The sequence below is a fragment of the Jaculus jaculus genome, chromosome 1 (genome assembly GCF_020740685.1).
Source record: "Jaculus jaculus isolate mJacJac1 chromosome 1, mJacJac1.mat.Y.cur, whole genome shotgun sequence".
In the NCBI taxonomy this organism is placed as follows: domain Eukaryota; kingdom Metazoa; phylum Chordata; class Mammalia; order Rodentia; family Dipodidae; genus Jaculus; species Jaculus jaculus.
Window position 1 is genome coordinate 327,160,079 of NC_059102.1, and position 13,012 is coordinate 327,173,090.

At 42.9% G+C, this 13,012-nt stretch overlaps 1 protein-coding gene across 1 annotated transcript in view; it reads right to left on the reverse strand.

Annotated features, from left to right (window-relative positions):
* The window catches only part of Fbxo28 (F-box protein 28), a 32,331-nt gene extending 21,069 nt beyond the window's left edge, over positions 1 to 11,262 (reverse strand). Inside the window, exon 1 of the mRNA XM_004653244.3 lies at positions 10,969 to 11,262. Within this exon, the coding sequence (XP_004653301.1) occupies positions 10,969 to 11,262 (294 nt within the window). The remainder of the gene's footprint in view (positions 1 to 10,968) is intronic.
* Between the last annotated feature and the right edge of the window lie 1,750 nt (positions 11,263 to 13,012).

Sequence of the window (13,012 nt, forward strand, 5' to 3'; positions counted from 1 at the left end):
ATCTTGCTGTACTGTAGTATCTGCACAAATGCATGAAAGGGAAAGTGAATTGCTGATCACACTCCTCCTGAGACTATAGGAAGACAAAATTCCCTGCAAACTGGACTTAATTTTATGGAGGCTTTAATATTCTTAATACCAGATTCTTCCTAAATCACAGTGTGCCACATGAGACCTGGAATTCACTATGTACTCCTAGGGTGGCCTCGAGCTCACAGCAGTCCTTCTATCGCTGTCCTCCCAAGTGCTAGCATTAAAGGTGTGTACCACCACACCTGGCTTTTAGGAAAAGCTATTTTCAATTTCATAGTAAAATAAAGATAAATTGACATGGTGGTGCATACCAATAATCCCTAGACTTAGGAAGCTGAGACAGGAGGATCACTATAAGTTGAAGTGTAATGAACTCTAGCCTAGACAGTGAGACTTTATCTACTACTACTACTACTAATAGTAATAAATTTGAAAAAATTCATAGTGCTTAGTAGACAGCTCAACTGATCATGTGCTTTCCTTAAACGTGTGAGGACCCGAGTTCAATCTCCAGTAGCCACAGACAAGCCAGCATAGCAGTATACAACTGTCGTCCTCAGCACTGGGGAGGTGGAGACAAACTGACCCCCTGGGGTTCTTTGGCTAGCTGGCTAGTCTAGCCTAATAGGTGAGCTACAGGCCAATGAGAGACTGTCTCAAAAAGACAGACAGCATTCCTGAGGACCAACACCTGAGGTCATTCTCTGGCCTCTGCATGCATGTATGCTTCTGCCTACATGTGCACATGATCCTATACACACAAGTGCCCACACACATACAAAAATGGAGATACGCACACACAAAGAGTACTGAGACTAAATAATTTCTAATAAATGACATTTTCCAGTAGAATTTATTTCAAACTAAACCTGGATTTGTTAAGTGTCACTAAATTCTAAAACCGTCAAGACCTGGGCTAGAGAGATGGCTTAGCAGTTACCAGGTTCAATTCCCCAGGACCCATGTAAGCCCGATGCACAAGGTGATGCATGCATCTGGAGTTCATTTGCAGTGGCTATAGACCCTGGTGTGCCCATTCTCTATTTGCCTCTCTTCCCCCCTTTCAAATAAATAAATAATAAAAATCTTAAAAAGTCAAGACAAGCTGGAGAGATGGCTTAGCGGTTAAGGCGCTTACCTGCAAAGCAAAGGACCCAGGTTTGATTTCCCAGGACCCACGTAAACCAGATGCACAAGGAGGTGCATGCATCTGGAGTTTGTTTGCAGCAGCTGGAGGTCCTGGTGTGCCCATTCTCTTCCTCTCTCTCAAATAAATAATTTTTTTTAAGTCGAGACATACTAACATTTTTGAGACAAGGTCGTATTTACCCCAAGCTGGCCTTGAACTTGCAATGTAGCCAAGAATGGCCCTGAACTCCTGATTCCCCTGCCTCTATGTACTGGGATTACAGTCCCTTACAGATGTCATTAATGAAAAGTAACTCTTCCTTTTGAAACAAAGAGTTTAGTAAGGGCTTTACTTCATAGTTTTGAAAATTTCTTCGATAACTAGAAAATTCTAAAACACACATCAGCACACAGCTCACTAGCTATAAGCGTGGAGACCCAAGAACATGTCAGCACACAGCCACTAAATGTGGAGAAGACACAAGAACACAGCACACAGCTACTAGCTGTAAGTGTAGAGACATAAGACAATAGAAAAAAGGTCCCAAAGACAAAAAAGCACCATAAAAGCCCACATCAAAACTGCATCCGGCATTAGTGCACAGCATAGTGCTCAATGAGGCCCTCCTCTCATGGCTGCTCAATCACTGACTGACAGCATGAACGCAGACGCGAAGAGCAGACAAGCAACTGCTGAGGCTCCAGAAGTGGCAAGGCGACCTCAGGAAAATAGACATACACATCTCCCTGTGGCAAGGAATTTACTGGTCACTGTTGACGCCATGTACTAACCTGCCCCTCGGAATGCCCTGGGTTACGACACAGATGGAGCAGTGGCAAGAACATGCAAAAGCACTGGGCTCAACAGCAAACCAAATCAAACCAACCAACCCCCACCCAAACTGCCTCACATGTGGTGACACAGGCCTTAAGTCTCAGCACTCTGGGACACTAAGGTAGGAGGATCATGACTCAAGGCCTGCCTGGGGCTACAGAATGAGTTCCAGTTCAGCCTGGGCTAGAATGAGACCCTGTCTAGAAATAAAAAGGTTTTGCATATGTTAATAATATTCCAGGGATAAAGGGAAAAATCTTGTTTCTCTGGCTATTAACAGAAACAAGAATTTTAGCAGTGTACCCAAGACACAAGTTAAAACTACAGGCTTGGGGGCTGGAGGGATGGCTTAGCAGTTAAGGATTTTGCCTGCAAAGCCAAAGGACCCAGGTTCAATTCCCCAGGACCCACGTTAGCCAGATGCACAAGTGGGCGTCCGCATCTAGAGTTCATTTGCAGTTGCTGGAGGACCTGGTGCACCCATTCTCATTTCCTTTCTTCCTCTGTCAAATAAATAAATAAAATAAAAATATCTTTTAAAAAATCTTCAGGCTCAGCCGGGCGTGGTGGCGCACGCCTTTAATCCCAGAACTTGGGAGGCAGAGGTAGGAGGATCGCCATGAGTTCGAGGCCACCCTGAGACTACAGAGTTAATTCCAGGTCAGCCTGGACCAGAGTGAGACCCTACCTTGAAAAACCAAAAAAAAAAAAAAAAAAAAAAAAAAAAAAAATCTTCAGGTTCTAATAAACAAAGCTGATGTCTGTGTTTAAACAAGCTCTTAGGCTCACAGAAGCAGAAGAACGGCGGTGAGGGGTGAAGAAGCACTGAGGAGAGTCGTGACAGGAAGGGGTGGGATGGACGACTGACAGCCATTAAGTTGACATCTACAGACAGCTATCCAGAGCGCTACTGCACAGCAGGGCAACTACAGGCACCGATAATGGACAGTATATTTATTAAAAGTTATGGAAAAACTTACATGTTTTCACTATAAATGACAGAAGTTTGAGAAGACAGATGTTTTACCCTAAATCGAACATTACACAATGTATGTGTACTAAAACTCAGACCAAGAGTTGGTGGCACATGCCTGTAATTCTAGCACTTGGGAAGCAGAGGTAGGATAGTGAATTCTTGGCCAGCTTGGGCTGCACAGCAAGGCTATACCTAAATAAGTAAACAGTACCCCAAAGTATGTATCAATTAAAAAAATAATAGTTGGGAAAACAATACAACGGCCTTCACTAGCACTCATGGCTTTCAAAAGCTATAGTCAAAATTTAAGTTTTGACTATGACAGGTGTCAAAACGCAAGAATAACAGATGCATCTATCTGTTAGTTAACTACATTTTTGAAGGTTGATTGATTTGTGGTGTGCATGTGTGTGTTCTGGTGGAGGCCAGGTTGAAGTCAGATGTCCTCCTTGATCCCTCTTCACCTTATTTATTAAGACAGGGTCTCCTACATGGACCCAGCTATTATAGCTCACCAGCTCGCCCAGAGATCCAAGGGCTTTAGGATTACAGACATTTACATGGGTGCTGGTGATACCAACTCAGCTTCTCACCTTTGTCTACCAAGCACCTTCACCAACTGCATCATCTACTCAGCCCCACATTTCTGACAGTTTTCCTGATAGTTTTCTTGGCAAGAAAAACTCAGTCCAATATAGTCATTCTTGGTTTTTCTACTGCTGCTGTTGTTTGGCATAGTCTCCACATATAGCCAGACTAATCTGGAACTATGTAGCTCATGCAGGCTTTGAACTTGCAATCCTCCTGCCTCAGCTTCCTGAGTTGCTATGACTACAGGAAGGCACAAATCCCAACTGGCATTATCTAAAATATCCTCACAAGTTTAGTATTTTTTAGTTTAAAATTTAAAAAAATTTAAATGCCATTTAATGTTTTTTACAGTATTAAAAGCCCCTTCAAATTCCATTTAAAGGTTGTGTGTGTGTGTGTGTGTGTGTGTGTGTGTGTGTGTGTGTCAGAGAGAAAGAGAGAGAGAGAGAGAGAGAGAGAGAAAGAGAAAGAGACATACACACACACCGAGGGAGAGAATATTGGTGTGCTAGGGCTTCAGCCACTGCAGCTGAACTCCAGATGCTTGCGCCACCTAGTACGCATATGCAACCTCGTGCCTGCATCACCTTTGTGCATCTGGCTTATGTGGGATATGGACAGATTTAACATGAGTCCTTAGGCTTTGCAGGCAAGCACCTTAACTGCTAAGCCATCTCTGCAGCCCTGAAGTTTTAAAAAAATATTTTACTTATTTACTTGGGGGGGGGGCAGATATATATGTAGGGAAAGTGGGCACACCAGGACCTCTAGTCACTGTAAACAAACTCCAGATTCATGTGCCACCTTGTGCATCTGGCTTACATGGGTACTGGGCAATTGAACCTTGGTCCTTTGGCTATGCCAGCAAATGCCTTAACTGCAAAGCCATCTCTCCAGCTCTTAAGTCCCCCTTGCCCAGCCCAACGAAGGTGAAGAAAAATACAAACTAAAGTATATAAAAGTATACAACCCCCACAAAAAAAAAAAAAGAGAACTAAAGGAATAAATCATTGGATAGGAATGATGATGTCTAGCTTGGGTCCCTTTGTGACTTGTAGCTTTAGTATCAGAGAATTAACCCAGTTTTCTTAGTTTTGTAACTAAAGCCCAGTGTTTATGATTATTAACTAAAATATTATTATTATTATTTCCTAATTTAAATGGCAATAAAAACTTTTCTTCACGTTCAGAAATCATTTTAGCTTTGTTATGCCACCATAGCCTTTCTTAACAATGCTAGTTAATTACACTATAAATTTGCAAAAAAAAACCCACAATTTTTCTTTCATATATCAAAATCAAGGCTTAACTAATTCTAAGGTAAACATTTTAAGACTTGACTGTGGGGCTTACAGTATTTTATGCCTTATAATTTGTAGCATCTTTTTTCTCTCTGATGCCCTTGGCTGCTTTGAAAAATGGTACACTAGATTTTAATTTTGTTTAAGATATTGTTGAAACCTGAAGACATGTTATTTATATGATCAAACCTCTTCTTGGGGGGAATGGTATTGTCACAATGATGTATGTGTTTAGATGAGAGCAGAACAGGATACCCTGATTTCATAAATGCTATGTTATGGAAACTGCATCACAGAATCAAGAAAACAGTGTTATACAATTCAAATTTTAAAAGATACTCATTTGGTGCTCTACAGTTCAAATAGAGAAAAACATTTCAAAAGCTATTATTAAGAATTAGGGGGCTGGAGAGATGGGTTAGTGGTTAAGGGTGCTTATTTGCAACACCTGACGACCTACCTGGGTTTAATTCCCCAGTACCAACAAAGAGCCAGATGCAAAGTGGCACATCATTGGTGACCCAACAGGGGAGGCAGAACCAGAATCCAGAGCTCAAAGAACAGTTAGTGTGTGACATTCATTTGCAGTATGATAGTTTGTTTGCAGTGGCAAGAGCCTTTGTCTCAAATATGGAAAGCAATTTTATCAGTACTCATTTCCTAGAGTTGTCCTCTGATTTCCACATGTATATTGTAGTGTACCTCCTCCCACAAATAAATAGTAGAAAGTGGGATTTCTTGAAGGGAATTTTTTTTTTGAAGGGAATTTTTAATGACATCAAAGGAGGTTCTCACCATGGTGAGATAAACAGAACTAGATCAGCTTCTTCCTATAATTCTACCAACACTCAAAATCACAAGGAAGAAAATCTAAATTATTGGCCATTTTACAAACGATATGGTCTGGACTCTTCCAATGGCAGGAGAATGAAAATATGAGGGAGGGCATGTTGCAGATTACAGATTAATCCTTTTGTTAGATTCCTGATACCTTCTAAGAAATAGCTACAAAGGTTACTTTGTGAAAAACTGAGAAAGCTGAATATAAATTTGAATGCTACATCCAGTGGACGTAATCACTGGTTATATGACAGGACTATTAGGAGGCAACATATCTACTACAGTTACACTTTCAAATAGGTCAGTAAAGTAAGTGCATGAAATATACATCTTTGCCCACATTTTGCACCTACTCTCCCATTTAGAGATCACAAGAATGAGCACTTCAGTGAAAGTGATAAGGTAAATGTACCAACAGCTAATGACAGATGAAAAACCATTTACAAATGAGTAATGAACAAGCCACCACCATTCTGGCTATTCTCGTGTCCTATTCACTTCTCTCACCCAATTATGGATCAACTTGCCAACTCCTGCGTAAGAATGCTTTCATACTTCAGCCTTTCGTACTATTCTGTTCTCAATTATCTGCACTACCTCCTCATTAATACAGGAATTGAGTATTGACAAAAATGAAGGAGCCTTGATACACGATTAAAAATGACTACTGGGCTGGAGAGATGGCTCAGTGGCTAAGGTACTTGCCTACAAAGCCTAAGGACCTGGGTTCAATTCCTCAGTATCCAGATAAAGCCAGATGCAGAGTGGAGCATGCATCTGGAGGCACTAGTGTCCCCATTTTTTTAAAAAAAAATCTCTCTTTTCTCTCTCTCTGCTTGCAAATAATTTTTTTTAATCACTACCTTGTTTGTGACATTTTAACTTATTCTCAAAATTTTTCTTGAACTAAGAGTGGCAGTGCACGGCATGTGTATAATCACAGCACTAGGGAGCTAGAGGCAGGAGGACCAGAAGTTCAAGGTCAGTCCCAGCTATAGTGAGTTTAAGGTCACCCTGAGCTATGAGACCTGCTTCAAGGAAAAAACATGTGCTTAAGCCATTCATTTTCTTAAAATGGTCTTGGAAAATGTTAACCTTATGCTGGAGTAAATTACTCAAAATTTTATTTTAAAAATCTAATCTCTGTTAAGAGGGAAACAATAAGAACTACTTGTTCAGTGGTTACTGTAACTTACCAGAAAACCTTTTTGTCTAACAATGACCAGTTTTCTACTGTAAGGCTCTCAAGAGTCAAGTTGAAAGGAAATGTCCCTACCCTCAGAGCTTAGACTTACTTGGAAAACAGACTCTTTTAATGTAATTCTAATGTAGTAAGTATTAGCTGAGAGCCTACTGCTTTTAGGCTACTGGTGGTGCTGCTGCAAGGAGAGCTGGAAGGCACAGCATGGTGGATGTTGGCATAGAAACTAGTCCCAGAGACTGGGTTCCCACAATCCCCTGCAAGGCACACCTTTGCTGATCTAAGACTTGCTAGTAGGCCCTACCACTTAGTTAGGAGCACTTCCTAACAGTGGCAAGTTAGAAACCATGTCTCTTTCCACTGAGCATCTCCCTGGCCCGCATGGAGACCAAGTCTTTAACAAATGGGCCTGTAGGAGGTATTCCAGAGCCAAACGACAATGCAATATATGCATATATTGGTTTCCTTTTATGAAAAGGTGAAAGCTGTTTTGTTTTTCAATGTTCTTATTTGTTCCCCCTCACCAAAGGCCAGGAATTTCCATCCCAAATAATAAGCAAGAATTCTCAATTTATCCTGTAGTCATATTTATGCTCTAAAATACTAACAATTCCATTAAATTTGCATGAGCTCTACTCTAACTACGGGGGGGGGGGTGATATTGTGTCTAACAGCTCTGTAAAGTCCTTCCATACAGAACCCAGAACACTGGGCTCTCAGTTCAGTAAACTCTAATCCTCTCCCTAGGGTTAGGAATTTCAGTTCTTATCCTTGGCTACTTGTTTCCAAGTCTCTCCAGCACCTGTTAAGGAGTCTGTGTCACACAGCAAAGCTGCATCAGCATTACTCTGCTTCAGGAAAGCAATTCAAAGTTCATGTTGTCATTAGAAAAGCTGTGTTTAGGGCTAGAGAGATAGCTTAGTGGTTAAGGTGCTTGCCTGCAAAGCCGAAAAACCCAGGTTCGATTCCAAAAGGGGGTGCACGTGTCTGGAGTTTGTTTGCAGAGGCTGGAAGCCTTGGCATACCCATTGTGTCTCTCTCTGCCTATTTCTCTCTTCTCAGATAGATAAACTTTATAAAAAAATTTTTTTTAAAAAAAAAAAGAAAGAAAAGCTAGGGCTGGAGAGATGGCTTAGCAGTTAAGTGCTTGCCTGTGAAGCCTAAGGACCCAGATTCAATTCTCCAGGTCCCACGTAAGCCATATGCACAGAGTGGTGCATGTGTGTGAAGTTTGTTTGCAGTGACTAGAGGTTCTGGCACGTCCTTTCTCTTTTTATCTATCTCCTCTTTCTCTGCCTGTTGATCTTAAATAAATAAATAAAAATTAACAAAGAAAAAAAAGGACAAGCTGTGTTCATTTGCATCATGTTTAATACATGCAGGGAGTTAAATCTTTAAAGCTGTTTCTGTATAACCAGGACTTCCAGACTGGGCATTTGGGGGGGGGGATATTAATGGCAGAAAATGATCCACTCTAAATAAGGTATTCAGACAGCCTCTTAGAAATCTCTGGACTTAAAAAAATCAAATTCGAACCATTTTTGGCTATGTGAGGCAGGAGTCCAACTAACTTGCATGAGTAATTGAAATGTTATTGTAGCAACATGAACTTCACAGGAAATCTTTTTTTCTTTTTTGGTTTTTCGAGGTAGGGTCTCACTCTGGTCCAGGCTGACCTGGAATTAACTCTGTAGTCTCAGGGTGGCCTTGAACTCACGGCGATCCTCCTACCTCTGCCTCCTGAGTGCTGGGATTAATGGCATGCGCCACCACTATGCCCGGCGGAAATCTTTTATAGAATGTACAAGATAGAAGTTCTTGGATTATGTACCTGTCTTCTAAGTTAGGTTCTAGTTACAGTTATGACTGAGATCTTACAGGACAAAAAAGGAGACTGGGAATGAAAAACAAAATACCTTAACAATGCATAAACTAGCTCACCAGCCACTAAATAACTAACACTGGCTTTACAGAAACTAATTCTGTTCTTAACATTTGCTCTCTGTGAAACATATTCAGCCTTAATTCTACTTAAGGGAACACAAGGAAAGGAATGGTATACCACATACTAGCATATATGTACTTTTTTGGTAAATAATGGTTTAGGTATCACGGCCACTTATATTGCAAAGGTTTATATATAAAGAACCTAACCAGGCAATGTTTCTTTTCTATCAATTTCACAAAAAAGATCATAATTAAATCAATGCTGACACCTAGTGACAAGAAAGAACATCTTTGGTACCTGAAATGCAGTTTCTGAAATCTAAAGCCAAGAATACTTCCGAATTCACACAAAAGATCTGTTAACATTAAGAAAGGAATGAATTTCCTATGTCTGAAAACATAACAACCTACTCCTCTTTGTAGGTATAAAATTGGCTGCAAAATTTTTTCCTGGAGGTAGGGGTAGGGTGGTGGTACCAAATGGATTCCCTAAGAAATCTGTAGCCTTAAAAAGCCAGAAAAAATGTTTAAAAATTAAAATTTATAATTAAATTTAAAATTATGTAGCTGTATATTTCATGTGAGAGATGCCATTTATTCATAAATTGTGAGCTGTTGTCTCTTAGCACAGGCATTTTCCCCACTTTGTTCTAACTTTTAGAAAAGCAAAACGAGGGCTGGGGGTGAGGCTGGTAAGAGCCCTTGCCTAGCGGGTACAAAGCTCTGGGTTTGAACTCTAGCATACACAACCCCCCCCCCCAAAAAGGAAATGACAGGCAAGCAAACAAAACCAGTTTTTCACCATACCTTCATAAAACACAGCTGTGAGCAGCCCAAGCTTTCCAAAGCCATTGTCTGTCTGACTGACTGACTGGCATATCCAATCAAATATGATGCCCAATTTCCAAGCACCACGGGTCAAACACCATTCTTCATAAAAATTGAAAGGCCTGTTTTAGATGCTACATGAAATTCTAATGTACTAATCAGGAACACTCTATTTTGAAATATCTACTTGCTACTGAAGAAATTTTCCAGTCTAAAGACTGGCATGATTGAAAAGCTGTGTTGACTAGGAAAAAAAACTAATCATCATTTGAATTGTTATAAGCTTTGTCTTAAAAATATTCTGAACTGTACGCCTAAAATATGGCATACTGACTACCAAGGAATGCTATACAGCACACATTCAGAAGTATGCCTTTGTCCTCTTAAAAACAATCCCCAGCTTCTATAGAGAACAGGCTTGCAATCACTTCAAAATGTCCACCTCCTTCAATTTCCTGATCACTTAAAGATAAATTCGCTGAAAGGAAGCAAGATATCTGGCTGAACTAAGGCATTCATCAAACGTTCAGTCAAACCTCTGGGATAAAGTGAAATTCCAAAGGCATTAAAAAAAAAATCTTGGGTCGAACAACTGTGATTGTGTGGTATAAAGAAAGTGCTCCACTGCGGGCAGACGGGCATAAATCACTAGTTTAAAAAATATGATTCCAAAGGGGGGAAAAAAACAAACAAGCAAGCAAACAAAAACACCCACCCATCCTGTCAAGGGACGAGTTGCCATGGACAGAAGTGTCAGGGCGAGGCAGACAGAGCTGGACCAGTCATTGCCCAGGGCTCGCTACATAAGTGGTCAACTAGGGCTCTGGGATGAATGCCATGAAAACACGTTCGAAATTTCAGATGTTCCACTGGGGTTTGGGGGGAGGGAAGAGAAGAGAAACAAATCAACCCTACTTTATCTTTTCCAACAAGGAAGCTTGGGTGGTTGGAGGAACAATACGCTATTCTTGCAACACATCTCGAGCGTCGCTGGGATTTATTATCCAACCTACTTCTGAGTTTCCTCCCCAAAACCCGGGCCAGGAGGCTTGGAGGGCGGTGAAGTGAAACTAGGGCTCGAGGGGTTCTCGGGGGACCACGCACAGGCCCGGAGACCAGCGCAGCTCCGTGCAGGAAGGGTGAGGGGTGCAGGAGATCCCCCCCACCAGGCGGTGCGCCCAGAGGAAGGGCGCAGCCCGTGTCAGCCGCCCCGGGCCCCCTCCCCAGACCTCGGCGGGGAGGACAGGGCGGCGGGGGGGTCCCGCGGGGCAAGAGGAGGGGGCCTCACCAGGCGGAGCTGGCTAATTTCGTCGTAGGACATAAAGCTGAGGATGTTCTCGATGGCTACGATGGGCAGCGCCACCAGTGTGTTGTTTTGAGGCAGCTGGTCGGGAGCCAGCGCCGGCGTCGGGGGCGCCTGGGACCCCGGCTGCGAGGTCTGGGGCGAGGGCAGCGGGGGCTGTCGCTGAGCAGAGCTGGCGGCCGAACACGAGCCGCCGTCGCCGTGGCCGCCGCCGCCGCCGCCGCTGCCGCTGCCGCCGCCTCCTTCCTCAGCCATCCGCTCCTCCGACGCCGCCGCCATCTTGGGAGTTTGATTCCTTCCTCCACGGTGAGGGAGCAGGGGCACTTCCGGTGCGTCACTTCCGCCTCCTGCGGCCGGCCGCGGGGAGGGGGCGCCGGCAGGAGAGGGGGAGGAGCCTCCGCGGTGACAGGAGGAAATGACCGCGGCTGAGAGAGGCGTGCGCGCTGCTGTCTGTTGGTGTGGAGATGGGGCCCCGATTGTAAACTCCAGGAAGAACAATGGCATATGGCTCTTTGCAGTCTTTATTTATTTATTTTTTTAATATTTAATTTGTCTTTATTTATTTGAGAGACAGAGAGAGAGAATGGGTGCGCCAGGGCCTTTAACCACTGCAGACGAACTACAGATGCATGCTTCACTTTATGCATCTGGCTCACATGGGTCTTGGGAAATTGAACCGGGGTCCTTTGGCTTTGCAAGCAAGTGCCTTAACCGCTAAGCCATGTCTCCAGCCCTCTTTGCAGTCTTAAGGTTGCATGATCTCAAAATAGAAGAGGGAGTAGTTGGAAAGAAGGAGTACAGTGGAAGGGGATTGGGGAGGAGAGAGAAGAGGGCGATGGGAGGGGGTTATGATCAACATGAACACGTACGGAAATTGTCAACTAAAATGTCTAAAAAAGAATCTAAGATTGGAAAGTGCCTGAAGACAAAGGGGCCTTTGCTTATCAAGATGAACTACATTGGTGCAGTTTTCTTTAGAAGTTTCTTGACAAAGGATGATTAAAACAATAATCATGGTGTATTAATAAGTATAGATAGGGTGTTGTAGTTAGAATAGCAATATCTCCCAAGAATTATACAGATAATTTGGGCAAATAAGTATAAAATACTGATTAAAATCTAAAATCTACAACATAAGGGCTAGGAAACTGACTCAGTGGTTAAAGGCCCTTGCTTGCAAAGTCTGCCCATTCAAGTTCAATTCCTCAGGGTACGTGAGGCTAGTTTTAAAATTTTTTATTTATTAATTTGAAGGAGGGAAGGAGAGAGTGAAACAGAGGCCGAGATAGGGAATGGAGGCTCCGGGACCTCTTGTCACTGCAAACAAACTCCAGACACATGCACCACTTTGTGCATCTGGCTTATAGAGGTACTGGAGAACCCAACCAGGGCCAGCAGGCTTTTGCAAGCAAGAGCCTTTAACCTCTGACCTGTCTCCCCAGCCCCTCTTTTGTTTTTTGAGACAAACTCTTGCTTTGTAGCCTAGGCTCATCTGGAACTGGCTATGTAGCCTTCAGCTCACAAGGCCCCTGCATTTGCATCCCTAATGTTGAGATTACAGGCATGCAACACCAGGCCTGTCTCTTCCGATTCCACTTACAAGGGTCCACCGGCAAGAATCAGGCGTCCAGGTTGAGGAAATGGCTCAGGGTATAAAGTGCTTGTTCCACAAGTGTGAGGACTGGATTTTGGGTCCACAGGAGACCTATGTTTAAAAAGCCAGTCAAGGTAGTGCTAGTCTGTAATCTGAGGTGCCTAGGGAGGTAAAGAGAATGGAGGCAGAGATAGCCTGGCTAACACAACAGTGAACAACCAAATGAGAGACTACCTCAAACAAGGTGGAAGGCAGAGACCGATACTTGAAAGTTGTACCCTAATCTTCACACGACCACACCCACACACATGAACATGCATTCAAAAAGAGAAAGAAAGAGAAAGAGTCAGGCTGGAGAGATGGCTCAGCAGTTAAAGCATTTGTGTGCAAAGCCTAATAACCTGAGTTCAATTCCTCAGTACCCACATAAACCCA